Below are 27,132 nucleotides of genomic sequence, written 5' to 3'. Positions count from 1 at the left end.
TAAAATGGCTGGATCCGCCACTGAGGGTGAAGGTTTAAGAATCAAAAGATTGATGGTTGATGTCTTTCTAGCCAAAAGGATAGTGTTATTATATAGTAATATCAGTGTTTACGTGAACGTGCCTATCTTTTTAATGAAGGATCGTCCGGCAATATGTACTATCAATTAAGTTAAACGTATATATCGATCATAACGGAATAGATTTGAAAATACCAAACAGGGTGTACTGCTTAATTTAAAGGGATACGCGGATCTATGCTGGGCAGTACATATTGTGAAAAAAAATTTAATATTTGATTTTCCAATTGTACTGCGTTATGTAATTCACCATTCACCATTTACCTATTTAATTCACCATTTACCTATGGTAAACTATTCTTAATTCTTCAAACTTTTCATCGTGTATATTATAATTATCATGATTAAATAACCAGAAAATATAATATTTTTGTGCATAAAATTTTGCAGCCAAAACGCTGAAATCCGTTTCCCGTCTGGGGGCTTCGTCCCCCTGAACCTCCTTCCAGGGCTCTGCCCTGTACCTGCTGGGGGCCTTGAGGAGCCCCCAGACCCCTTGCCGATTTGTGCCTACAGTTGAATGAACACCTAGCTACGCCCCTGGTTATAAATCAAATACGAGAATTTGATTAAAATCGGTGAACATGAAATTGACAGTAAGTGTCCCTTTAAAAAAAATACCTCTAAAACACACAAACACACAACCACGACGTATGGTGGTAACTTCGCTTGTGTCGGAGTCTTTATATATCTGTAGGACTCTAAAATGCGATGGGGACACTAAAGTACGATGGTCACGCTAAAGTGCGATGGTCCACGCTAAAGTGCGATGCATCCATACGCTAAAGTCCGATGGTGAGCGAAAATATTGACGTTAGAAACGTAGTTCGATAATGACGTTAACAGTCGTTCATACAAACTAAACATGAACATGCCAGAAGAAATGGCGGATCCATTTTAAAAAGGGGGGTTCCCAACCCAGAGTTAAGGGGGGGGGTTCCAACTATATGCCCCCATTCAAATGCATTGATCGGTCAAAAAAACCAACCCCCGGAACACCCCCCCCCCTTTTAGATCCGCCACTGAGAAGGTAGATGAAGAATATTTGATTAACAATTTTTACACCAAATGTCCATTACTTACTAGTAATTGATTTAATTTAACCGTGTTCTTTGTCGGCTGAATCACAATGTTTATTTTTTTCGAGTGTTGGAAGAAGGACTACAGTAGACCCTTTTACTATATAAATACAATACAGTATACGCGCTATACGCATACCTATCCTGCTTCTATTTGAAGCAAACGGATACATTCGAATCATTGTTTATGTCAGTGGCAGTGTATATTTTGATCCCCGTTAAAATGCCGTCGATTTTAATGAAAAGTAACGTCGGTAAAATACAGATACATGTTTTCGTGCGTGATCTGTAAATTGTCTACTAAAACATTAGTTCGTACTGTACATTGCAGGAAAATAAAACATGTATTTGTACTCGTTACGAAAAAAAGAAGAAAGCTCGGCAAACATTGCAGTTCTCTCTCATTTAGATTAAAGCTTATACAAATAAATGTTGCATTTTCCGACAATGAACGAATTTTGCATTCAATGACAAATGTAAGAGAGGTTGTAACACTAGTGTGGACGGCAACCTACACCAATTATCTAAATATTCAATACGCTCCTAATTGTCAAAAAATCATTTTACATGAAAAATAATATTTTGCAAAACATAAATTAACTTAATAGGAATTATTACGCGGTCAGACTTGTTAATTTAGAAACAATCACTTCAGCCTACCCGGCGGTAAATTGTAAAGCCTATCACATATGTTGTACCGTTTAGCATAATAGCTTTTGCAAAAAGACTTTTTAAACCTCGATGTTTTAATACTTCGAATTTTACCCTTTGGACCATCGCACTTCAGCGTGATACACCATCGGAATTTAGCGAACAAACAACCATTGCACTTTAGCGTAAGACACCATCGTACTTTAGCGTAGACCATCGCACTTTAGCATGACCATCGCACTTTAGAGTACCATCGCAATTTAGAGTCCTACATATCTAAAATCTGTCAATATTCATTATTTCACTTATTTTCGGCAATTTCTCGAGAGGCGATTGATTTTGCATATATAATATATCCGAGTACCGTGGCTTGTAAGGTTGTGACCAGGCTGAAGGAATAGTTGTTCGCTAGCTTCTGCCTGATTATTTTGTATGCATGATACCTTCTTTTCAAGTGCTCTCTGTGGAAATATTATAGGGACACTAGCTACGAGATATGTAGCCCTTGTGATGTTTCTGTCAGTGTTAGTGTAGTATAAATGAAGCCGTTGGTTTTAAACTTTTAAATTGGTAACACTTTTTCATCCCGGATCCTTTGATATAAAATAATCTTTGGTCTTGGCAGTTGTCTTATTGAAAGTCGTATTAAATCTGCTTATGTCTATATTTGATCAATAAATGTATTATGAATATGTTTGCATATGCATATGTATATACATATGTACTGTCTTATGTGTCCATGATGTTTTGTAGGTAATTTTAGCAAACATTACAATAGCTGAAATGTTTATAAAGGTGAAAGGTGTTCTTGAAAATAGAAAGAAAATTTCAAAGGTTAATCCATAATATAAAAGTCCAATAAAATAGATAACACCATGGACGGTAAAAAAACGACAAGATAACAACAACATGCATAAAAAAACTTAAATCTGAACATCCGAAGCACAATAACAATCGGGTGTAGTCAGGTCCTCTGGAAGTATAAGTAGTATATCTCCTCAAAGACTGAAACCCGTAGTGTTTCTCATGAAAGTGAAACTTCGATAATATGTCGAATTCGGTTATGTCACAATCGTAGAGAAAGGAAAATGAGTTCTATGATCTTGAACGGCAGGTATTTTATTCTTATTTCAATCGATCCGGCCGCTTAGAATTCACCCAAGGTTTTTAATAATACATTTCAGCTGTCTTATGGATTGATATTCAAGAGGATTTTAGAAACATTGCAAATATCAATTAGATTAAAAATTGTTTTATAGTGAAGGAATTAGAACACAGTTTGTCGAAGTATATAGTTTTCATAATTATATGAATTTGAAAAATAATATTCATAGCTTAAAAATTGGAAGTTAAAACTTGAAAATTGATAGTTAATGCCACGTATAAACTTCTCACATCTGAATCATTAAACGCACTTCCTACATACATACCACTTAATTGATATTCATGTATAATTAAGTACTTGTGTGTACACGCCTGTTGAAAACTATCGTTTGGTGAAAAGTTTGACTTGGAATATTTCCCCATAAACTTTCCGCTAAATATTCCAAATGTCTATCGGAAAAGCAAATTATAAGCCATGATCCGTTAAAGGGAAATAAACTTCATGCAAAGGAGCATCAAATGTGATATGCCTCAGATTTTGCCGATGACATTTGGCAAACAACTATGGCTACTTTAAGTTTTTATGAACTGTACTAGCTAAGAAATTGACCGTCATTCATAAATGTGTAAAGACATAAAAGCATATGTGCTATGTGCTGAAAAAAGGAAAATATGACAATTAGTACAGAACATTGAAATTGGAAGATATAACAACTTACCTCGTACTGACTCGAAGACTATCATGCTAATGTTGTAATATGAAAACCGTTGAAAATGATTATCATTTTGTAATGATCTGTCTATAAGCCGAATTTTGCCTAAATATTTTAGTTCTTTGCCTAATATGTATCACTTATTCAAACATGTCCAAGAACTTTGGAAACTTTGTTGTTTGTTAAATGAAAACTGGAAAATACGGTAACAATTGATAAAGAAGATTATAAATTACTATATATAGGCCTATATTTGTTTAATAATTTTTATTTTTTTATGAATTTTTGTTTGCTTTATGTTTCTGTTTTCGTTACGGTATTAATATTTGTAATGTATTAAAGTTGTTGCATTTTCTTATAAATAATGCTGATTGCAATAAATTTATCACAATTCAGTAACACTGTGGGGAGCTAAATGGAGTTTTTATGCTAAGAATCATTTAGAAGAAGGTGGTTTTATAAGGGGGCCAACTGACTGACCTCAAAGGGTGGCAATGATAGACACTGACAAGTTTTTTTTTTTTTTTTTTTTTTTATATAATGTATGAGTTTTAAATAGCACATTTAGAATGCACATTATTCAAGTTACAATAATAAAAAATATATGTGTGACATGCAAAACTTTTGAAATATAATGCACATTTTGAATTTTTAAGTATATAAAATATCTCAATTCAAATGAGTGTGGGAATTTTTCAGTGATTTTTAACAAGTGTTTATAGTCTTCAACGCGATACCCTAGTGTGGTGTTCATAGTCTTCAACACGATACCCTAGTGTGGTGCTCCATTATTAATGTAGGAAATATATGAAACTGAACTGAAGTTTCTTTCCCCATTCCAATTAATGCCCCTTGATAGCTGACGAAATCCAAGAAAAATACTGTACAGGGTATGGATTTAGGTTTGTCGCAGAGATATTCAAAGTAAACCAACCATTAAACTTTTTGACAATCTTTTTTATCATACCCCGTTGGAAATTAAATATTCGGACAAATAATGAAAAAAAAAAAATACCCACCAATCCTAATTTTCTTTGTAGGACTTTATTTTGAATGTTGATACCCCTTGGTTAGATATTTTAGCCAAAACCTTTGTGTGCTTCCTAGATATTTTAGCCAAAACCTTTGTGTGCTTCCTCCCTTCAGGTTACAATTCTGTCCAATGACACCCTAGTGAATATTTCAAATTGCAAAACAGTCTCTGAAAACTCAAGTGTAGAAAGTCATGCTGGCCCAGTCAATCAAGAATAAAGAGTTCATTTCAAGTTTTCTTATACATGTAGTATTAACATTTTCATGTCCTGATATGAATTTTATCAATGCAATTGGACATTTCACATCAAATTGCCAACATTGAGAGCCTTGTTCATCTCCTTCATTTGTCCTTGGGACACACAGATTTGTAAAGAAATACAAATCCTTGTGAGGACAGAAAACAAAACTTGAACAGTAAAAAGACACTTTACTATTAAATGGAATTTGCAATATTGAATTGTAAAACTTATTTTTATCATGTATGTTACGAACCATGACACATGATAATACTCCACTTGTCATATAACACACAATTTCATTTTTTTCACATCTTGATTTAAATTAATTGGCTGATTAACTTTGTTAGTTCATTAGATATTATAAAAAAATAAACAGAATTCATGACCAAGTACATTTCCCCTCAATGGAATGTCATGTCTTGTAGCTATTCCCTGTGAGATGCTTTCCGTTCAAAAACCAGCACCAATCAACTAATTTTAAAAGAGTAATATATATATGTCTTGGAAATATTAACACTATGGAAGATTGTAAGTGCTCTCAGGTGTGCCAAATTTATATGAAATTTTTATCAAAGGTTATAACGGCATTGTTTCTGAAAATTTGAAACTTCATTTTAAAGAGTTATTCAATTAAAAAAATTAATTATACAAATAAACATGATAAATGCATTGTACAAATGTAAATGCTCTTATAAAGTCTTCATCTCTAAAATTTCATAAAAATTTATAAGACCATTCATTGTGATTTAAATGAAATTTTTTGTGTTTACAGAAATGGAATGAGAACAATTTGATTTAAACAGAACCATGTATGATAATGTTTCTGCAGAAGATTGGTAGAGTCACTGTCAGACTTGTACAGTTTGGTTGTGTTGTACATTGTATAGACAGATATGTGGGTTCTTTTGTGATGGTAAGTACATGCTAAATGGCATTGATGTAGCTAGGTACAATTCCGTTGTGGTGTACATTTTATAGACAGATATGTGGGTTCTTTTGTGATGGTAAGTACATGCTAAATGACATTGATGTAGCTAGGTACAATTCAGTTGTGGTGTACATTTTATTGACAGATATGTGGGTTCTTTTGTGAATGTAAGTTCATACTAAATGGCATTGGTGTAGCCATACAGATCAGTTGTGGTATACAATTGTAACATTGTATTGAGAGAAGTGTGGGTCCTTTTGTGATGGTAAGTTCAGGTTTAATGACATTGGTGTAGTCATGGTACAATTAGATGTGTTGTTCATTGAAAAGAACGATATTTTAATTGTTTATTGATGGTAAATCCTTGCTAAATGACATTGGTGTAGCCTGGTATAGTATAGTTGTGTTGTATATTGAATAAATATATATCTTAGACTCTCAGTTCTTTTGTGATGGTAAAAAAAAGGTAAGTCTATATTTATGGGCATTAGTGGAACAGTTTGGTTGTGTTGTACGTTATATTGAGAGATGTGTTGGTTATTTTCTAATGGTAAGTCCATATTTCTTTAATGGCATTGGTGTCGCCACATACAGTTTTAAGTTATGTGTGGGTTCTTTTGTGATTATAAATGAAAGTGTTGTTACAGTAGTCAAATGCATGCTCCTATTCATACAAAAGAAGGAGTTAAAATGTTACATTTTGTGATGAACTGTTCATTCTGTAAGCAAGAATTTTTCAATTTATACAACTGTTAAAAGGGAGATAACTTATGCTACTTAAAATGTTTTTCACCAAAACGCATTAGATTTGTCTCCCATTGGCAGCTGTTTTGCTAAACAAGTTAGCTTTACATATTATATATTCAATATAAATTCAAGACTTCATTTTGTTTTTAAATCTTATCTCTACATTAAAGCTTAAAAATATTTTTGGTTATGCAAACTATGAGATACATGTACTTTAATGTATGTCAGGTATTGTGCTTACTGGAAGTTTTTTGTTTGCCTTTCATTGTAAGAAGGAAAAGAATAACAGTCTGGTTCCTTTATTCTATAGCTCTAAAAAATATATACAGACATGAGTCACTGTAAGCAGAACAGGTATTTATCGGTAATTTGCACATTTGTCCTTTGATGTTACCAGCTAATATTTTTTTAGGATCCTCCAGAATAATTTGAAATTAGGCAATCCTGCCATGTATCAGTGCAGCAACATCAGATGTTCATGTCCATCTGAGTCTATTTATATATGAAATGTCCACAACTTAATTTGAAAAACAAAACAACTATAACAATATTTTCTACGTGTATAGATTTGCTTACTATTTCATTTTTAATCTTATTCTCTCTCAAAAAAAACCATTTTGTTAAGACAAAATTGCTGACCAAAAGAAAAAAGGCATTTTATTTTATTATCCTGACTTATTAGCTTGATCTTTCTTACTGTTCAGGATGATAAAGTCAGTATCAAAAAAAATAAATGCATTTAGTCTATATGTGTATTTTTAGAAACATTCATTGTACATTTTTCTAATCTCCTGTCTTTTTCTTGCAGTGTTGTGGAGATTCCATGGTTCCTACCTTATTTAATAATGATATTGTACTAGCAGAAAATATATCTGTGGCTTACAAAAAACTACAGAAGTAAGTGATTTTATGTTCTTATGTGAATGGAAATTAGAATATTAGACTCCCTTGGCTCCTAAAGTCAGTGCAAGGTAATATTTTGTAATTGAACTTAGCGCTTATCCTCTGATATGTTGTAACTTCAATCTGTCTGGAAAATGGACTTCTTGTCAAATCGTGATTCTAAAATATCAACTTTTAAATTTTCCTTCCCCTGAAACTACAAAGTCCAATCCGACAACCTAAATGTTCTAAAAAGTACAAAATTTCAAAGGTTTGTATGCAGAATTTTGCCAACCTGTGAAATCCAAAAATACAATGTTTCCTCAATCCATGTAAATTGGTACCTACGAAAGTAACTAAATCCACAGTAGATCAGGAAACCCTCAAAATGGAATTTCCCAAAACAATAAGCAAAACATAAAATGATTTCTTAAGGTGGTACCTACAGGGAGATAACTCTGTAAAGTCAGCTAAACGTTTTAATAACATTGTGTTGTAAAAGGAATATTAAGCTTCTCAAAGATCAAAATTGGTGTTTGTCAAACTGCTATATAACCAGTGTAATTTTTCTGACATAATGGTTGGTTCAAAATTTTTGAAATTTTTATATTTTTGTTAAAAGGTCAAAGTAAATAATTTGACAAATTTTTATGAAAATTAAACGAGCCAAGTTAATTTTGGTGAAAGTGTTGGGTACCACCTTAAAATTGTTTAGTCTTTAATAATTGAAGTTAGTTACAATATGCAAGCTTTAAATGGCCAATAACTAATGATTAATCTTTTAATAGCATTTGAAGATAATTGAATCACCAAATAATAATAATAAATTTTTTTTAAAAAAATCCTTCTATCTTTACAGGGGTGATATTGTGATAGCCAGATCACCAGCAGATCCTTACCAGTTTATTTGTAAACGATTGGTTGCCATGGAAGGTGACAGTGTTATTGACGACAATTCAGAAAGACAATATGTAAATATTCTACAATATTTTAATTTCAATTTACATGAATACAATCAGATAGAGTATTATGAAGTTCACACTAAAAAAATCAAAATCAAAATTAACATGATTACATCCATATTCTTCAAAAAATTTATAATTTTATTATGATTTTGATTTAAATTTTTAATTTGATATTTTATCAATTAAATTGAAAAAATTTATCTGATATTTTAGATTGATGTACCTGGGGTAAAATTTATTTGATTTGTAATCAGATATATTATTATGAGATAAACACTTAAGAAATGAAAAGCAAAATCAACATGCTTACACCCTTATTTTTCAAAATTTAATGAACATTACCGGTATATAATTTTGATATAGATTAATACTTTAGAGGGAAGAAAGTCTTCTACACTTAAGGAACTTTCATTCTGAAAAGAATGTAACATTACTTAATATTGTATTAGAAAAAGATGGGTTTTTAAAAAAATTAATTAAATCTTTGAAATACTTGTTTACATTGCAGGTTCCAAAAGGCCATGTGTGGTTAGAGGGAGATAATCATAGGAATTCTAATGATTCCCGCCATTATGGACCAGTGCCTGCTGGACTTCTTAATCGACGTGTGTTCTTTAGAGTAAGAGTCAATAAGACATGTATTTTAACTATATGATAAATTCTGTCAGAACTTTTTTAAAACAAATATCTTCATCCATCTCCAAAAACTCTTCAGCATTCTTCAAATGACATTCCTCTGTCCTATACTACAATGGTGTGTGACCTGGGCATATAAAATTGTGCAGTCTTGCTGACTTTCTCTCAGTATTATTATTTTGTTTCAAGAATTTAACTATTTTTATACGCCCGTCGTCTTTTAGACGGGACGTATTATGGTATACCGTTGTCCGTCCATCCATCTTACCGTCCGTCCGTCCGTCCGTCCGTCGTCCACACTTCGGACAATAACTCAAAAACACTTTCACCAATTTCCATGAAACTTAAGTGAATTGTTTATATCTATTGACTTAAGCTCCCTTTCGTTTTTTTTTTAATTTCAGAAAATAAGTTTTGGATTTATGGAGCTTTATTCATAAAAATGGGGGGATTTTCAACACTTCGGACAATAACTCAAAAAGGCTTTCACCAATGTCCATGAAACTTTGGTGAATTGTTTATATCTATTGATGTAAGCTCCCTTTCAATTTTTATAAATTTCAGATTTTAAGTTTTGGATTTATGGGGCTTTATTCATAAAAAAAAGGGGGATTTTCAACACTTCGGACAATAACTCAAAAAGGCTTTCACCAATGTCCATGAAACTTTGGTGAATTGTTTATATCTATTGATGTAAGCTCCCTTTTAATTTTTATAAATTTCAGATTTTAAGTTTTGGATTTATGGGGCTTTATTCATAAAAAAAGGGGGATTTTCAACACTTCGGACAATAACTCAAAAAGGCTTTCACCAATGTCCATGAAACTTTGGTGAACTGTTTATATCTATTGATGTAAGCTCCCTTTCAATTTTTATAAATTTCAGATTTTACATTTCCGTGTTATGAATTTTTATGCTTAAAAAAGGGGGGATTTTCGAATTTTGGGACAATAACTAACACTTTCACAAAATTTTATGCAACTTTAATAAATTGTTTATATCTATTGACATAAGCTCCCTTTCCATTTTTATAAATTTTAGATTTTACGTTTTCTTAAGTAATGAATTTTTATACCTAAAAAAGGAGGATTTTATGAAACTTTGGTGAATATATTAATGTAACATTCCTTTTGATTTGTATATATATTTCTAGTTGATCATATAAATTCATTTAAAGCATAAAAGACAAGTTAAAAGAGCAACGGGCGTATCATGCGCTAAAGCGCAGCCCTTTATTTTTCAACACAACCAAATTTTAAAAACACAACAGGATTATAATGCATAAATAACAATTATGGTAATGTATAGATATATAAATCACTGGGAATAATGTGGTAACATTTTAGTTTTGTTCAGAATAAGTCAGATAAGTATCAATCAGAAGGTTTTCTGCTTATTTATAATGTAAAATGTTACATAGAAGTCATTGTTTGGATTTTTAAGCAAGTAAGCACAATAAACTAATAATTAAAAAATTCCAAATTCTGCAGCTGATATTAATAGAATAAGATTCCTAATCGAAGAATTCAAACATAGAAAAATTTTCAACAAATGACCTAACAACACATTTATTCATGAAAATGAGTAGTCACTAGTGCGTAGCTAATTATCAGTGTTTTCGTCCAAGAGTTCAATTTTTTCAAGATTTTAATTCTTTGATTATTATATCTTTTAATTACATTTACGATGGGCTATTAAATAGAAATAAAGTATACTATGAGGAAGGATACCCTTTTCTACCTCATTAAATCTGTTTTAATGCCTACTTGTTCACAATGTCTTGACAGTTGTTGACAGTGTTGTGTGGTGTAAGAGGTGTGAAATTATTGGATTATTTCACATGGGAAATTCTCTCTTTTTATATCCCATTAAAATCATGGTATTTATTGCAACTAATTTCATAACTCACAATTATATATTAATACTTGATTTAGAAAAGTACTTTTCAGAATTGCTCATCCTAATATGAATAATAGTGTGTCTATGGTTTGAATTTGATGTGATAAGTTAGGGTCAAATCATTATGAAGCAAGAATGCGTCCATAGAACACAGATGCCCCATCTGCACTATCATTTTCTATGTTCAGTGGACCTTGAAATTGGGGAAAAAACTTTTAATTTGGCATTAAAATTAGGAAGATCATATCATAGGAATTATGTGTACTAAGTTCCAAGGTGATTGGACTTCAACTTCATAAAAAAAATACCTCGACCAAAAAACTTTAACCTGAAGCAGGACAGAAGGATGGACAAACGAATGAACAAACGGACGCACAGACCAGAAAACATAATGCCCATAAATGGAGTATAACAACATAATGCCCATAAATGGGGCATAAATAATAGAAATAAGGAGCATAAAGTATAAAGGTCCAATGTAAAATTAAATGGAAATTTAATAGTTTTTCATATGATTTGTAGTAGACCTATACAAATATTCATATTATTACATAAAAATAACAGTGAACCATAGCCTGTAAAATCTTCAATACAATAGGATCCCTAAAGTGGATATTTATATTGTTTTATTGAGTATGAAGGAAACAGTGTAACAACAAAATCAACATGTAAAAAGTAAAGAAATAAACATCTTTTTGTTTTTTGAATGTACAAGTACCCGGCCACTTCCATTTGTATTTTTGTCCATTTGATGAGTTAAGGGCATATATGATACACTTTTGACCCCGTATTTAGACCACATTCATTCTGTGTCAGAAACCTATGCTGTGTCAACTACATGTATTTAATCACAATCCATATTCACAGGTGTATCCAGCTTGAATGTTGTGTCCATATTTGTTATAGTTCGTTCTTATGTTGTACTGTTATACCACTGTCCCAGGTTAGGAGGAGGGTTGGGATCCAGCTTACATGTTTAACCCCGCCACATTCTGTATGTATGTGCCTGTCCCAAGTCAGGAGCCTGTAATTCAGTGGTTGTCGTTTGTTTATGTGTTACATATTTGTTTTTAGTTCAATTTTTGTACATAAATAAGGCCGTAAGTTTTCATGTTTGAATTGTTTTACATTTTCATTTCGGGGCCTTTTATAGACGACTATGCAGTATGGGCTTTGCTCATTGTTGAAGGCTTTACAGTGACCTATAGTTGTTTATTTCTGTATCATTTTGGTCTCTTGTGGAGAGTTGTCTCTTTGGCAATCATACCAAATCTTCTTTTTTTATTTGGACATAAAATATTTCAGCCTTTATTTGCTTTGATAACTAAGTTGAGATTGAAATTATTTTGGCTGTTACTGTTTTTAATTTGCTTTGATGACTTGCCACTAAAGCATAAATATAATTTATTTCAGGAAATAGAAAAAAAAATGTTTATAAATAATCATTTTTACATTTTAAATTTTTCAGGTATGGCCATTTTCTTATATGGGATATTTGAAACACCCAGCGGAGAGATGACACATATTGTAGTTAAATTCTCAGGGATTGTATTAGCCATACTGATGTGTTGACAAATGATGACTATGAATGAATGTTTTGACTTTTTATAAAAGAGACTTTCAAAGGTTTTATTTACATAGGTTTTTAAAGAAATAAAAATTTATATGATGCTATTATTTCTACTTTCAATCAATCTCAAGATATATTTTCTATTAGTCCATGTATGTTAACTCAGACTAAAATTGAAATTTATTCAATTTGATAAATGTTTACTATCTACATTAGTTTAAAAGTGTCTAAAGTAAGTCATTGACAAATATATTTAAGTTGTTTTATTCTATTTCATACAAATTTTCTAAATCCTAAAGTACTACTAGAAGTCCAGATTTAAATGCAGGGGTGGATCCAGGGGGGTTCCGGGGGTTAGAATGATTCTGAATCCCCTATTTTTGTGGGCCGATCAATGCATTTGAATTGGGGAAATCTAGTTGGAACATCCCCAATTTGTCCTGAGTTAGGAACCCCCCTTTTTAAAATGGCTGGATCAGCCCCTGAAATGATATAGTAATGTCTGATTATTTCTAGATATTTCTGTTTAATTTCGTGTTGGGATGCTGTGGCATACATCCTACATCTCTATTTATTCATGGGCTCTTTAAAAGCAAAGTGGTTGTTGACAGCATGTTTTATGGACACCGAACCTATCTTGTAATACTTGCTGCCAGTCTGCAAGGTTAGCCACTAGTCCGATGCCCCAGACTAGTGAAATTTTCTATGAACTAGTAAGTTATTTCAATACTTTGGTTGGACCAATAATAAAATGTTGGAATATTAGTTTTAGGACTAGTAGTTGAAAAAGCGTTTGGTGCAGACTGTGCTGTTGGGCATTAATAAATCCTCTTTTAATCAATCCCACTCATATTCTGTAAATTCTTATATCATTAGGTTTGTTGAACAATTGGCCAAAAAAGGAGATTTTGTTTTTCCAGAAAATAGTACATACAAAGGATGCCATCAAGATTTTAAAATGATTTCTTTTATTTTGTGAAATCAAGTGTGTCACAATTTTAACAATAAATAGAAACATACTATCAGACTATTGAATTGATCATTTCCAGTTAGATACATGAACATGATTATGAATTTACTATCATATATAATTTAATTATTTACAACACCCCCTCCTTTTCAGAACAGGACCCACTTCCTGATAAAAAAAAATAGATAGTGGTGTAACACCATTAATTTGGGCCCGGCCAGAAAGCACATACCAGAAAGTAGTACATATTTAACACAAAATAGTTCCTACGCATGAGTGTAACTTTCAAAATATGTAAGATATTTAGGTATTGTTGGCACTAAATGAAAGCTGAAGGACTTGTGATCACTGTAGAACACTTTTGGACTTTTAATTTAAATTATTAAAAAAACTGCACCAAATTTTAAAAAGAGGGTACATTTTGTCTGTTTGTCAGATCTGAAGTACCTGTTTTGGTACATCCAAAGTTCCGGGAACCAGTTCTTTCTTATATGCCATTAAAGGTATGTTGATTTTTTCAGTACAAGACACCATAAAGTGTTGCTTTGACATGTAATGATTGCCACTTTATTTGAACTTAAAATAAAAGAGGTGTGCGTACTTGAAATGGAGGAATTTAACATAGAAAGCAATGGGACCATGAATTAGTGGTGTACTTCCTATATCTACGTCCCAGCTTCTAATTTGAAATTAGGAATATGACATTCAATCTGTATGTTAGTAGATATAGGAAGATGTGGTGTGAGTGCCAATGAGACAACTCTCCATCCAATAGATATAGGAAGATGTGGTGTGAGTGCCAATGAGACAACTCTCCATCCAATAGATATAGGAAGATGTGGTGTGAGTGCCAATGAGACAACTCTCTATCCAACATGATAAAAAAGTCAAGTTCCTTGACAGAAAACAAAACTGAATTAATACAAAATAAATAAATTCTAAAAAATGCCTCTAAGGAAAAGATTTTGGATGTAAAACAACCATATGAAACACCAATAAATGAGGAATATTACATTAATTTTGGTTTCCATTACACTTGGTATATGGTGAACAGAACAGTTCAACTGAACATCTCTGACTTTAGCATACCAATAGAGCACCAACCATTGACTAAAGTAACAAAGTTTTGTATGCCTCTATAAGTAATGCAAGCATTTGAAATATCATATGAAGAAATCATTAAGAAATTTAATAAAAACACATGATGAAAACAAACAGATAAGACTGTCCACCTGAGCCCAAATGACGTCGAATTAATCAACTATAGGACACCATCTTCAAAAATGAACAAAACTGTCATCTTGTATCAAAGCTAGCAACGGAGCAATCACATCATGGCTCCTGACTTTGAACACATACAGGATGTGGCGAGAAAATCCGTAAAATAATACATAATCAGAAGAGAGTTAACAGGATGGCAAACAATTATTTGGCTTGAAACATAACAGCCTGTAAATTTAAACATTTCCACAGTTTTAAAGTCATATCCTCATGTGTCAATGATAATCTTGTGTAAGATTGATTGACTGATTGTTGTTTGCTTAACGTCCAGTGACTCTTTAAGAGAATGAGTCTTTTCTGATTTTGTTACTTTTCGAACTGTAATTTATTTTTTTAACTCTGGTCAGCTTCCTCTTTATTAAATTACTATATTACTTCAATTTAATTTCCTTCTCCTGGTTTTAGAGGGTGACACTTAAGAGAAAAGCCCTGTCAACAATTTGGTTCCGATTTTTCTTCAGGTCAAAACATTTTAGAACTGTTTACTTTTTGACATACGGTTGCCTGGTTTGCGTAGTTGTTAAGTGCCATTTTATGTTTAAGTTCATGCTCAGCAAGCGATATCCTTAGTACGTGCGTAAATAGAAGAATATGATTGTATACCTTAATGAATTGATCAATGCAACACACCTGTAATTAAACAGGTAAACACGGTTTCTCTTAATTGATTATTAGGTGCTTTCCAGTGCTATGACTATTGACACCAAAACCATTTTTTCGTGTATAATTATTTTCAACTATTTTTAAAACGCAAAAGGAACTACTGGCTCTCATTTATGAATACAAACCATAAAGATTACCAGTATGAGTATTGATTCGGATATAGCATAGTTATTTTCAATTAGAAAACTATGAAGAATCTGTTAAACTTAATTATTATTCAGGAATATAGATTTCTTTAAGTTAAAGAGGGATATTCAAAAACTAAAGATGTGATAATCAGTTTTACTATTTCCTGAAGTTGATCAACGTTTGGATATAGTCCACTACATGAACGTTTTATAGTATTATATTCCGGGTCAAGGAGTTTAGAAAAAAAAAATCGGCTACCAAATCTAATAGAAAGGTCTGTTTTTATGTAATATAACAAACATGTCTACATCAACAATAACAAGCATCACTCAGATTACAGCCGAAAGCAAAGTTGCAACGCTATCTTCACGCCCGGCACCTACTACGTTGGAAATCATGTTACCATCCATGTTACTCGTATTAGCTTGTGGAGTTGGTAAGTTTTTCTTTTAAAGAGATTTAAAAAATATTTATCGCTGTGGCACAAATGTTGATAAAAAAAACCTTTCTAAATGTATACAGAAAACTGAAAATGGAAACGGGGAATATGTCAAGGAGACAAGAACCCGACAAAGAGCAGAAAATAGAAGACAACCAATGGGTCTTCAACACAGCGAGGAATGTACAAGATGTATATATGTTATCCTACAGATTATTTTTCTTTATTTTTTATATCAATTTTTGATATGAGCGTCACTGATGAGTCTTATGTAGACGAAACGTGTGTCTGGCGTACTAAATTATAATCCTGGTACCTTTGATAACTTTTTACACCACTGGGTCGATGCCACTGCTGGTGGACGTTTCGTCCCCGAAGGTATCACCAGCCCAGTAGTCAACACTTCGGTGTTGACATGAATATCAATAATGTGGTAATTTTTATAAATTTCCTGTTAACAAAACTCTGAATTTTTTCGAGTTTTCTTATTCCAGGCATAGATTACCTTAGCCGTATTTCGCACAACTTTTTGGAATTTTGGATCCTCAATGCTCTTCAACTTTGTACTTGTTTGGCTTTATAAATATTTTGATATGAGCGTCACTGATGAGTCTTATGTAGACGAAACGCGCGTCTGGCGTACTAAATTATAATCCTGGTACCTTTGATAACTTTTAATTAATAAAAAAAAAAAAGATGTGGTGTGATTGCCAATGACAACTCTTTACAAGGGACCACTGCACTGAAACAGAAATTAACCACTAATGGTCACCACATGGCCTTCAACAATGAAACAAAGCCCCATACAGCCGAGTCACCTATAAAAGGTTCCGAAATCACAAATATAAAACAATTCAAACGAGAAAATGAACGGCCTAAGTTATTTACAAAATTAACGAAAAATAAATATGTAACACAGCAACAAACGACGACCACTGAATTACAGGCTCCTGACTTGGGACATGCAGATTCATACAGACTGTGGTGGAGTAAAACATGTAAGCGGTACCCCCAACCTCCCCGAAAGTTAGAACAGTGGTGAAACAGTACAAAATAAGAACGAACTTTAAAAATTAGATGAAATAGAAATATATTAAAAAAACCCAGAGTGGACGTGGTCGGGTACTTGTACATCTCAGGAACAAAAATACACTGTACAGATCTGAGAGTAGTCCATATGTGCATAGCACACAGGTTCCGGGAAGTGTTACACTCTAACCTAGGAGTCTATTCCTGTATTCGGAAGAAGAGTAATCAAGTACCTGGAGGCGGGCTAACCGCTTCAGGTGGCCCCTTAACACAAATGTGTACTATTTCATTAAAATGGACGTCATACTAATCTAGAAAACATATACATGAACCAAAATTAAAACACACAAGACTAACAAAGACAAGAGGTTATACTGACTTGGGACAGGCGTAAAAATACGGAAGATCAACAATTATTTGTCAGATCTTAACCAACCCCTATATCGCTATGTAGATTACACAAACACACATCAATACACAGCTTACATATAACTGAAGATAGTGATAATAACTTAAAATTTTAACTATGTCTTTTGTATAGGTATCATCTTAAAAACACTTCATGATCATTACAAGTGCCTAAGTAAGTTGCGTGCAAGGAGAAAAATTCAAATCGAGGACGAACTTCAATGGATGAGCGATGGCCCAGATATTATGTTCTACCAAGGAATAATTCAGGTCAAAAAGAACAGAAATACCAAAAAGGCATTCCTGTCGACCTTTGACCAAGAGGTCATGGAATCTATGAAAACGTTCAAACACTCGACAACAGAGTTCATTCAAATAAGTATACCAGCCTTAACCACGATGATCATTGGTCCTTTAATAATACTGATGTACCATTCAACAACAGAATTTTTCTGGTCTTTAACAGAATTTCCGTCGATGCCAAATATCAACCAATGCGTTTCTTGCTATCTAACTCCAGCAGGACTTGTGTATGCTTTGTCTTTCGGTTTTGCTTTTCAGCAAGCTCTTGCAAAGCAAAATGATGTATTAAACAAAATGACCACAGAAATAAGTTTTTTGGATCAAATAGCAACTCTGACTTGTAAGGTGAACTTCAGGACAGGCGGGATACGTGCAAACATTTACCGAGCTCTAAAATCTGAAGCCATATACATGATGACATTGGTTCAAAACAGAAAAGTAACCAGCTTCAACAGTAAACCAGACTGTGACATATCAAGTAAGTAAAGAATGCATTATTATTGCCATTTAGTTTATTTTCTTTTGTTTCCTATTCTGATATCGGACTCTGACTTCTCTTAAACTGAGTTTTACTGTGCGTACTGTTGTTCGTTTGGTTTTTCTACATTGGCTAGAGTCATAGGGGGAGGGTTGAGATATCAAAAAACATGTTTAACCCCGTCACATTTTTTCGCCTGTCCCAAGTCGGGAGCCTCTGGTCTTTTTAGTCATGTACTATTTTTAATTTTAGTTTCTTGTGTATAACTCGGAGTTTAGAATGACGTCCATTATCATTGAACTAGTATACATATTTGATTAGGGGCCAGCTGAAGGACGTCTCCGGGCGCGGGAGTTTCTCGCTGCATTGAAGACCCATTGGTGGCCTTTGACTGTTGCTCTATGGTCGGGTTGTTGTCTTTTTGACACATTCCCCATTTTCATTCTCAAATTTATTATTCGAGGAAACAGTTTCATTCTTTATCTCTTATGTAGAAATAAGAAGATATGGTATGCTAGTCAATGAGACAACTCTCCATAAGATATCAAATGAGACAGAAATTAACAACTATTGGCTACCGTACGGCCTTCAACAACGAATTAAAGGCATATTTATGATACTTTTTAAGTGCAAAATAAATATTTATTCAGCTCAGGTACAAAAGTCAATGCAAGTTATAGCACACTTTAAGCCTTTAAAATACAGTGACATCGTTGTTCAGAAATATGACAAACAAGTTAAAGAAACCCAGCCACATGAACCTGTTCTGTTTTTACAATTTTAATAACACTCATCTCACTTTGGCGGACCCCGGGGCGGAGAAAAGGGTGTGGGGTCCGGGAATTTAGACGATCATTGCATTTTAATGGGGACATATATTTGGAACCTCCATTTCTCCTTGCTTGGAACCCTCATTTACATACATGTTACAAATTAAGCTGTGATTATGCAAACATCTTTGAAAAATATGAAAATTACCCGTTTTTCAAACACAATTTGGTGGATAACTTCTTGTTCAACCTTTCAACGATTGTTTCTAATCTTTTCCATAGCAATATCTCCAGCCCTATCCAAAGTGTCTCGTATTTTAGTGTTATAAATAAAATCTTGACTATCCTTCTTGTTCATTTATTTTCCGAATCTATATCATTGATTAATTACATTGCCCTTTATCATAATTATTAAAATTGAGAAAGGAAATGGTGAATATGTCAAAGCGACAACCACCCGACCATAGAGCAAACAACAGCCGAAGGCAACCAATGGGTCTTCAATGTAGCGAGAATTCCCGCACCCGTAGGTGTCCTTCAGCTGGCCCCTAAAATATGCATAATAGTACAGTGATAATGGACGTCATACTAAACTCCGAATTATACACAAGAAACTAAAATTTAAAATCATACAAGACTAACAAAGGCCGGAGGCTCCTGACTTGGGACAGGCGCAAAATTGCGGCGGGGTTAAACATGTTTATGAGATCTCAACCCTCCCCCTATACCTCTAGCCAATGTAGAAAAGTAAAACAATAACAATACGCACATTAAAATTCAGTTCAAGAGAAGTCCGAGTCTGATGTCAAAAGATGTAACAAAAGAAAATAAATAAAATGACAATAATACATAAATAACAACAGACTACTAGCAGTTAACTGACATGCCAGCTCCAGACCTCAATTAAACTGATTGAAAGATTATATCTTCATCATATGAATATCAGGTACAATCCCTCCCGTTAGGGGTTTAGTATCATACTATCATAAAATATATGAGAAGAACATAACCCGTGTCATGCCAACAACTGTTTTTTTTAGAAATAAATGTGTTTAGTTCCGATGCAAAGACCCTATCAGTGAATCAATGTTAAAGCCAAAATATGCAATCTTTAATGACCTGACAACAGTATCGTAACTATACCCCCTTTTAATAAGTCTATTTAAAGGTTTTGTTAGTTTCTGAGGAGAATACTGACATTTTTGTGCTTTATAAAGAATATTTCCATAAAATTTTGGATGTGAAATACCTGAACGTATAAGATGTCTGCATGTTGAGTTATATTTACGAATTATTTCCTTATACCGGTGATAAAATTTAGTAAATGTTTTGACCAGTTTGTGATATCGAAAACCCTGGTGTAATAATTTTTCAGTAATACATAAATTTCTCTCGCTAAAATCTAATACATTGTTACATACACGAGCGAATCGTACAAGTTGAGATATATAAACACCATAAGATGGTGACAAGGGAACGTCACCATCTAAAAATGGATAATTAACAATAGGAAATGAAAAATCATCTCTTTTATCATAAATTTTTGTATTAAGCTTCCCGTTTATGATATAGATATCAAGATCGAGGAAAGGGCAGTGGTCATTGTTATCATTAGCTTTATTTAAAGTAAGTTCTACAGGGTAAATTTCTTTAGTATACATACTGAAGTCGTCATTATTTAGAGCCAATATATCATCCAAATATCTAAAAGTATTGTTAAATTTTTGTATCAAATGTTGTTTTGATGGGTCTTTGCTAATTTTAGTCATAAATTGTAACTCATAACAATACAAAAACAGGTCCGCAATAAGTGGTGCACAGTTAGTCCCCATTGGAATTCCAATAACTTGACGATATACGGAATCTCCAAAGCGAACAAAAATGTTATCAAGTAAAAATTCAAGTGCATAAATAGTATCAAAGCATGTCCAATTGACATAGTTCTTTTGTTTATTGCTACTAAAAAATGATCTAAAAGAGTTTGAACATATGTACTCGCATTCCGACTTTTTAAATGCCCAGTTAATTAGGGATGTGAATTTTTTCTTAATAAGAATATGAGGCAAAGTGGTATATAGGGTAGAAAAATCAAAACTTTGAACAGATTCAAAATCACCAATATATGCATGCAATTTATCAAGTACTTCCAACGAGTTTTTGACACTCCAAAAGTAATTAATTCCACTATTTTCAAAGGCCTTATTTGAACAATTTATTATCAGGTTTTTTATTGTACCAAGTGTACTAGTAAGTAAAACAGACAATTTAGTAGTTGAACAATGGCTGGAAGATGAAATAAATCTATATTTGTAAGGTTTTTTGTGCAGCTTCGGAAGCCAGTACATAGTTGGGACTTTCATATTGAAGACTTTGTGTAACTTAATACTAAACAAACGGGAACAATTAAACAAATTTCTATGTGAAATACCTTGTCTTGTTTAATGTGATCAGTATCATATCAATTTATTGTCAAACAAAACTAAGCATACTATAATGTCTCTTTTCTTAATAAAAGAATCCTTTTTAGATATTGACCAACATAATTAAACAGTCAATAACTTCGGTAAGATATCATCATAGCTGCCAGTTTGCAATCGAATAATTTTCTCATGATCTCTTAATTAACAGAATATTTCTGATTAATACGTAGATTTCTTGGAAACAATAGTCATGCTACTAAAATCTACTAGAACAACTGGGCGTGGTGGTAGGGGTTGACGTAGAGGCAGAGGGAGCTCTTTTAGTAACGAATTATGATGAAGCAGAGATTTCGGACCGACCAATCCAACCTAAATTACAACCTATTGCTGGTCCATAAAGATCAAATGACGATATATAAGTGAATAATAGTAGAGATGACACAGATTTGTCAATAGATATAGAAATATGTGGTATAAGTGCCAATGAGACAACTCTCCATCCAAGTATAACCATTCATAAAAGTAAACCATTATAGGCCAAGGTACGGCCTTCAACACGGTGCTTTGGCTCACACCGAACAGCAAGCTATAAGGGGCCCCAAAAATTACTAGAGCAAAAGCCTTTCCAAAGGTAAAACCGACTGTCTATAGATAAGCTAGAGGCATGGGTGTGCCGTTAGAGAAAATGGACAAGAAGTCCTAATTACATACAAACAAAAGTTGGAGAGATTTAATATATTTTATGTGAAAATGACAATGAGAATGATGGTCGTAGTATGAACGTAGTCAGGTCGTAAAAAGAGCATAATGAGGACGGCAACGGCGTGCTAGAATCGTACTGTAGTCGTGAACAGCGTGGTGTAAATGTGGTATAGTCGTAGGGGAAGCGTAGTTGGGTCGTGGTGAGAACGTCATGGTCGTAGTGAAGTCGTTATAACGTCGCTGTGAGGTCGTAGCGCAGTCTCTCCGAATAGAATCACGCTTTCGCTACGCTCTCGCTACGATGGCACAGCGACCTTTGCGATCTTACTACGACCTTATTGAGCTCTCACTACGCTTCTACTACGACCCGATTTCGCCACGACAGCACCACGATTGTTTTGAACATGTTAAAAGTCGGCCACACTCATCACGATCTTGAAGACCTCACCACGACCGTGATACGACCTCACTGCGATCTACACGATCGTACTACGATCATCAAAATTTGCATTTTTTTCACAGATCGTAGTGCGATCGTGGCCTAGTGGGACTGCGGTATTAACGTCCAGTGCACAGGCACTCGTCTCAGAATTTTGTTTCCCTTTATACCTTTATATAACACAAGGTACTTAACTCGCGATTTAGAAAAATCATCAGGCGGTGACGAAATCCCGTTATATGCCGTGTTATATAAAGGTTTATAGGGGAAACAAATTCTGAGAATGAGTGCATGTGATCCAGTGAATTAAAAAAAAAATCAATCTCATATATGTATGCAAAAATATATACAATCCATTTTCTACAATTAGCATATACAACGCCCCTTCCAAATTTTTAAGTTAACACATGTATAAATAGCCTGGCTTTGAATTTTCACAGCATACTACTGTTCTTATTAAAATACGACATAGAATTGTTAAACAGACTTTCGCATAAGTCTTATTAACACTTACGATTTTTTTTAATATTTTTACAACAAAAGATTCGTGCATTTCTTTGCATTGACTTTCGAATGATTAAAAAATTCCTGCACATATCTTTTAAGAGTATAGTTAAAAGGCTTTAGAGTTATTAATACCGGAAGGTCTCCAAGAACCAGTCTTCTTCTCTTCTTCTTCCAATAATTTGCATACCACCTCTGCAAAGTGAAGAGTCAAAATACATTTACAGCAAATATTGCCACGATCTAAGAATATTTCCGACCGAATTAATGTCAACAAAAAGAGAACCGTCACATGCAGATAAATACAAGAGATGTCAAGAATAATTCAAATTTTAGAGAACATTGAATTCCTTTTTATCTATTTAACTGTAAAAAACCAACTCAAACAAACTATAGGCCATTTTACTGCAGATTCGCCAACAAAAAGCAATGTCTTGTATTAAATTATCCCACTACGGTCTGAAAAAGTTTCTAATTCCACTAATAGAAAATTCAATATTGATAAACTAAGTAACTTTCAGGGCGGGATAGTATTCATAACAACAATTCAAGTGCACATTATATTTGAAAAAAAACTCGCTTGAAAGTCAAAACTTACAAAGTGTAGACGCTATATAAAGACACTTTCTTCTAAGAAGTAATAAGTATCGGTTGAGTTAAAAATAATATGAAATAAATTCGCTGTTTTAATAATAATATATAAAAAAAGAGTGCTTGATTGGTTGTTAGTTGCTGAACGTCCAATGGCAAATATTTCATGCATGTTCGGGACGATATAAAAAAAAAGAAGAACCAGGTATAATTTTGTGTTGAAATATTCCATTCATTTATTTCCAATTGGTTGCTAAGTACTGTGTATTTTGACATCACACATAACCAAACAGACATATTGAAAAACTGCACAGTCTTTGTGAGTCAAGAGAGTTTGGCAGCATGATACTACCATAAATTTACCTCTTCGACATGAAGCGACTCCGTATTTATCCATCCCGCACAGTTAAATGGACCTTTGACGAGCTTAATGACCACAATAAAAAGTCCTTAGCAAAAATAAAGGCAACAGTAGTATACCGCTGTTCGAAATTCATAAATCGATTGAGAAAAAAACGAATCCGGGTTACAAACTAAAACTGAGGGAAACGCATCAAATATAAGAGGAGAACTACGTCACAACAGAAACGCAACATTAAAATGTAAAACACACAGAAACAAACTATAGTATAACAATGGCCATTTTCCTAACTTGGTACAGGACATTTTAAGAAAAAATGGTGGGTTGAACCTGGTTAGTGGCATGCCAAACTTCCCGCTTTTATTGCAATGTAAAATATAACATTAAAAGGACAACATTACATGACAGGACTACAATAAAAATAAATGGGAGAACATACAGGACAGAGAAACACACGAACAATAGCTAACAAAAGGTAACGGGTTTAAAATTTAATACGCCAGACGTGCGTTTCGTCCACTCAAGACCAACCAGTGACGTTCAGATGAAAAAAGCTCGAAAGCCAAAACAAGTACAAAGTTGAAGAGCACCATGGACCAAAAGTTCCAAAACGTCGTGACCAATACGGCTAGGGTTTTCTGCCTGGGATAAGAACATCCTAATTATTTAGAATAATACATAATTTTGCAAACAGTAAATCTTATAAAATGATTATATAATAGATATACATGATAAAACCGAAGTGGTATAAACTAACTAGTGTCAGATGTGGCTGCGCATGTAACGGCCAAAAGTTAACGTCCTCAACCAGTTTAGACGCGCGGCTGCTTATTCATCAATCCCACACAGTGAAATGGACCTTTGGTCAGAGTTATTGCCTTTAATTAAAAAGAAAAAAAAATGAGAAATATGGCAATCTTTTTTTTTCTCCGACCGGACATTTCAACCGTTGCGAGAGTGAGCCGTTCGTCAGTTTTACTGCGCAGGATATATAAATTCGCAGTCACGTCCGATCAGAGAAGGAGTGTTTAGCCCGATGCCTCTTGTATAGAGAGTGCCATGTTCTCTGTGCATGAAAGAACCACAGTAAAAACTTTTTGAGGAGATCCACAGGTGGCCTTTTAAATGCACAAAGTCTTTTCCTATCTTTCAAGTGGCAGTCCAAATTGCATACCTGTTGTATCACCTTACAAAACCTACATGTTGCATAAATAGTTTAAAGTTTCTCGTCCTGATTATGCAGGAAAAAATTGCCACTGGACGTTTGTGCAAGCAACAATCAATCTAACTCTTATAGAGCAAATACTAATTATAACAACTTGCTCTTTTCATCATAAATGTCATTAGAAATATAAAATTGATCTAATTTCGTTTTTGAATTATACAAATGTTGTATGTTTTATTATTTACAGTAGATATATGGAATTTGTTAGATCTACTGAGAGAGACCAATAGAACAACCGAACATTATGTCGATAGTATTATGGTTCGATACATCATCGATTATACCTCTATTCTCAATAGTGTATGTTCTGATCAGATCGGTATATTACACTCCAGAATTAATTGGATATTGTAAGTAATTCTCATATGACGTAATGACAGATCGATTCTGAATTATTTAAGGAATGACTGTAATATTTTTTCTGTCTATGAAGAAATAACATAAAAATGTGGTGCACACTGAATAACGCGCGTATAGCGGGTTATTTAACAGTGTGCACCACATTTTTTATGTTATTTCGAATAGACAGAAAAAATATTACAGTCATTTCTTATAATTTAATTCTAAATTCTATTTTAAACCGTAGAAAACCTTGAAAAAACGTTGATGACGTCACGGTCACATGATTAAATTATGTCTATGGGCTCATAACAAAATAACGTCAGCCAATCAGAAGACGTGTTACATCCAAAATTAAATTATTATAAAATAGAAAAATCTTAGGCAGGAAAAATAACCCAATTTTTTTGTGATGTTATTTTTGCGCTCAAAAAGATTTCTATATTTTCTTTTTAAAATTCCTTGATAACTAACATATGTTGCTTGAATTAGCTAGATACAATGGAAAAAAAATCAATGTTTTGCCTTTGCAGCAAATGGCGATTCTCTTAGGTATTTTTTGTTTCTGTTCATTTATTTTCTATAAATTTATTGCGAATCCGATGATATATATTTATACATTTTTAAAAGGGATATTTTCCCAAACCAATTTAACCCCGCCACATTATTTATGTATGTGCCTGTCCCAAGTCAGGAGCCTGTAATTCAGTGTTACATATTTGTTTTTCGTTCATTTTTTTTACATAAATAAGGCCGTTAGTTTTCTCGTTTGAATTGTTTTACATTGTCTTATAGGGGCCTATTATAGCTGACTATGCGGTATAGGCTTTTCTCATTGTTGAAGGCCGTACGGTGACCTATAGTTGTTAATGTCTGTGTCATTTTGGTCTTTTGTGGATAGTTGTCTCATTGGCATTCATATCACATCTTCTTTTTTATAATACTTGTAACCTATATATGGTTAGAATTGCGATGTTATTTTTAAAAAAAATCTATATAGCAGAATGCATCATTGTGAACATTAAATATACTGCATATATATTCTCTTAAAAGCCATCAATAACTCTATAATGTTTAGAATTCCGATGTTGTTTATAAAATCTATTAATAAGAGTTGTTATTTTTTCAGATGGACTTTTCTTGTAACTCTAGGATTGTTCTCACTATATGGTGTCATAATGATACAAGCTTTCTCCTACAAGATGGAGCTCATGCTGTGTACTCTGACATTGTTTTCTATTGGCATGCTGTGTTACATTGTAGCGGACTTAGATTCTCCATTTACGGGTATATTTCGTATTGATTTGTCTATTCTGATTGATGTCATTCGACGCATTGAAATTATGTGCACATTGGAGGAATCAGGGCGAACGGATCTTGTTTATTATCCAGACAGTTCTTATTTTAACAACACTGAATAAACAATTAAAATTGCTATAAAGAATGTACATTGACATAAATCTCCATGAGCTAAAGTCTTGTAGCAACACATTAAACGAAAATGTATGAGTGTTTTGATTTATCATTTGATCACGTGTCTGTCAAAAGTCGGGAA

The 27,132-nt window shown here is 33.2% G+C and overlaps 2 protein-coding genes across 4 annotated transcripts; both read left to right on the top strand.

Moving 5' to 3' along the window:
* Window positions 1-4,393: 4,393 nt before the first annotated feature.
* Window positions 4,394-12,633, top strand: LOC143082810 (mitochondrial inner membrane protease subunit 1-like). Of its 3 annotated transcripts, none has more exons than XM_076258664.1 (6): window positions 4,394-4,515; window positions 5,672-5,812; window positions 7,383-7,471; window positions 8,316-8,427; window positions 8,930-9,040; window positions 12,425-12,633. In XM_076258664.1, exons 2-6 carry the CDS (start codon window positions 5,711-5,713, stop codon window positions 12,473-12,475), a joined length of 465 nt encoding a protein of 154 aa, XP_076114779.1. In that variant the 5' UTR covers window positions 4,394-4,515; window positions 5,672-5,710; the 3' UTR covers window positions 12,476-12,633. The 3 variants fall into 3 exon arrangements, with proteins under 3 accessions (XP_076114779.1, XP_076114780.1, XP_076114781.1); XM_076258665.1 differs by having other exon boundaries at window positions 4,447-4,549; XM_076258666.1 differs by having other exon boundaries at window positions 4,450-4,527.
* A 2,906-nt stretch (window positions 12,634-15,539) lies between these two features.
* On the top strand, window positions 15,540-27,087 carry LOC143081642 (uncharacterized). Its single transcript, XM_076257410.1, has 4 exons — window positions 15,540-16,005; window positions 17,579-18,226; window positions 25,426-25,588; window positions 26,707-27,087. The coding sequence occupies exons 1-4, from the start codon at window positions 15,870-15,872 to the stop codon at window positions 26,996-26,998; spliced, it is 1,239 nt and encodes a 412-aa protein (XP_076113525.1). The 5' UTR covers window positions 15,540-15,869; the 3' UTR covers window positions 26,999-27,087.
* The last annotated feature ends 45 nt before the right edge of the window (window positions 27,088-27,132 follow it).

The sequence above is a fragment of the Mytilus galloprovincialis genome, chromosome 7 (assembly GCF_965363235.1).
Source record: "Mytilus galloprovincialis chromosome 7, xbMytGall1.hap1.1, whole genome shotgun sequence".
NCBI classification, from domain to species: Eukaryota; Metazoa; Mollusca; class Bivalvia; order Mytilida; family Mytilidae; genus Mytilus; species Mytilus galloprovincialis.
This window is presented reverse-complemented; position numbering and strand designations above follow the sequence as displayed.

Excerpts from the sequence above, each read along its gene's own strand:
- LOC143081642 (XM_076257410.1), top strand. The coding sequence starts at position 15,870 with ATGTCTACATCAACAATAACAAGCATCACTCAGATTACAGCCGAAAGC. Across the intron at positions 16,006-17,578 it reads CGTATTAGCTTGTGGAGTTG|GTATCATCTTAAAAACACTT; the intron begins GTAAGTTTTTCT and ends TCTTTTGTATAG. Across the intron at positions 18,227-25,425 it reads ACCAGACTGTGACATATCAA|TAGATATATGGAATTTGTTA; the intron begins GTAAGTAAAGAA and ends TATTATTTACAG.
- LOC143082810 (XM_076258664.1), top strand. The coding sequence starts at position 5,711 with ATGATAATGTTTCTGCAGAAGATTGGTAGAGTCACTGTCAGACTTGTA. Across the intron at positions 5,813-7,382 it reads ATGTGGGTTCTTTTGTGATG|TGTTGTGGAGATTCCATGGT; the intron begins GTAAGTACATGC and ends TTTTTCTTGCAG. Across the intron at positions 9,041-12,424 it reads ATCGACGTGTGTTCTTTAGA|GTATGGCCATTTTCTTATAT; the intron begins GTAAGAGTCAAT and ends TAAATTTTTCAG.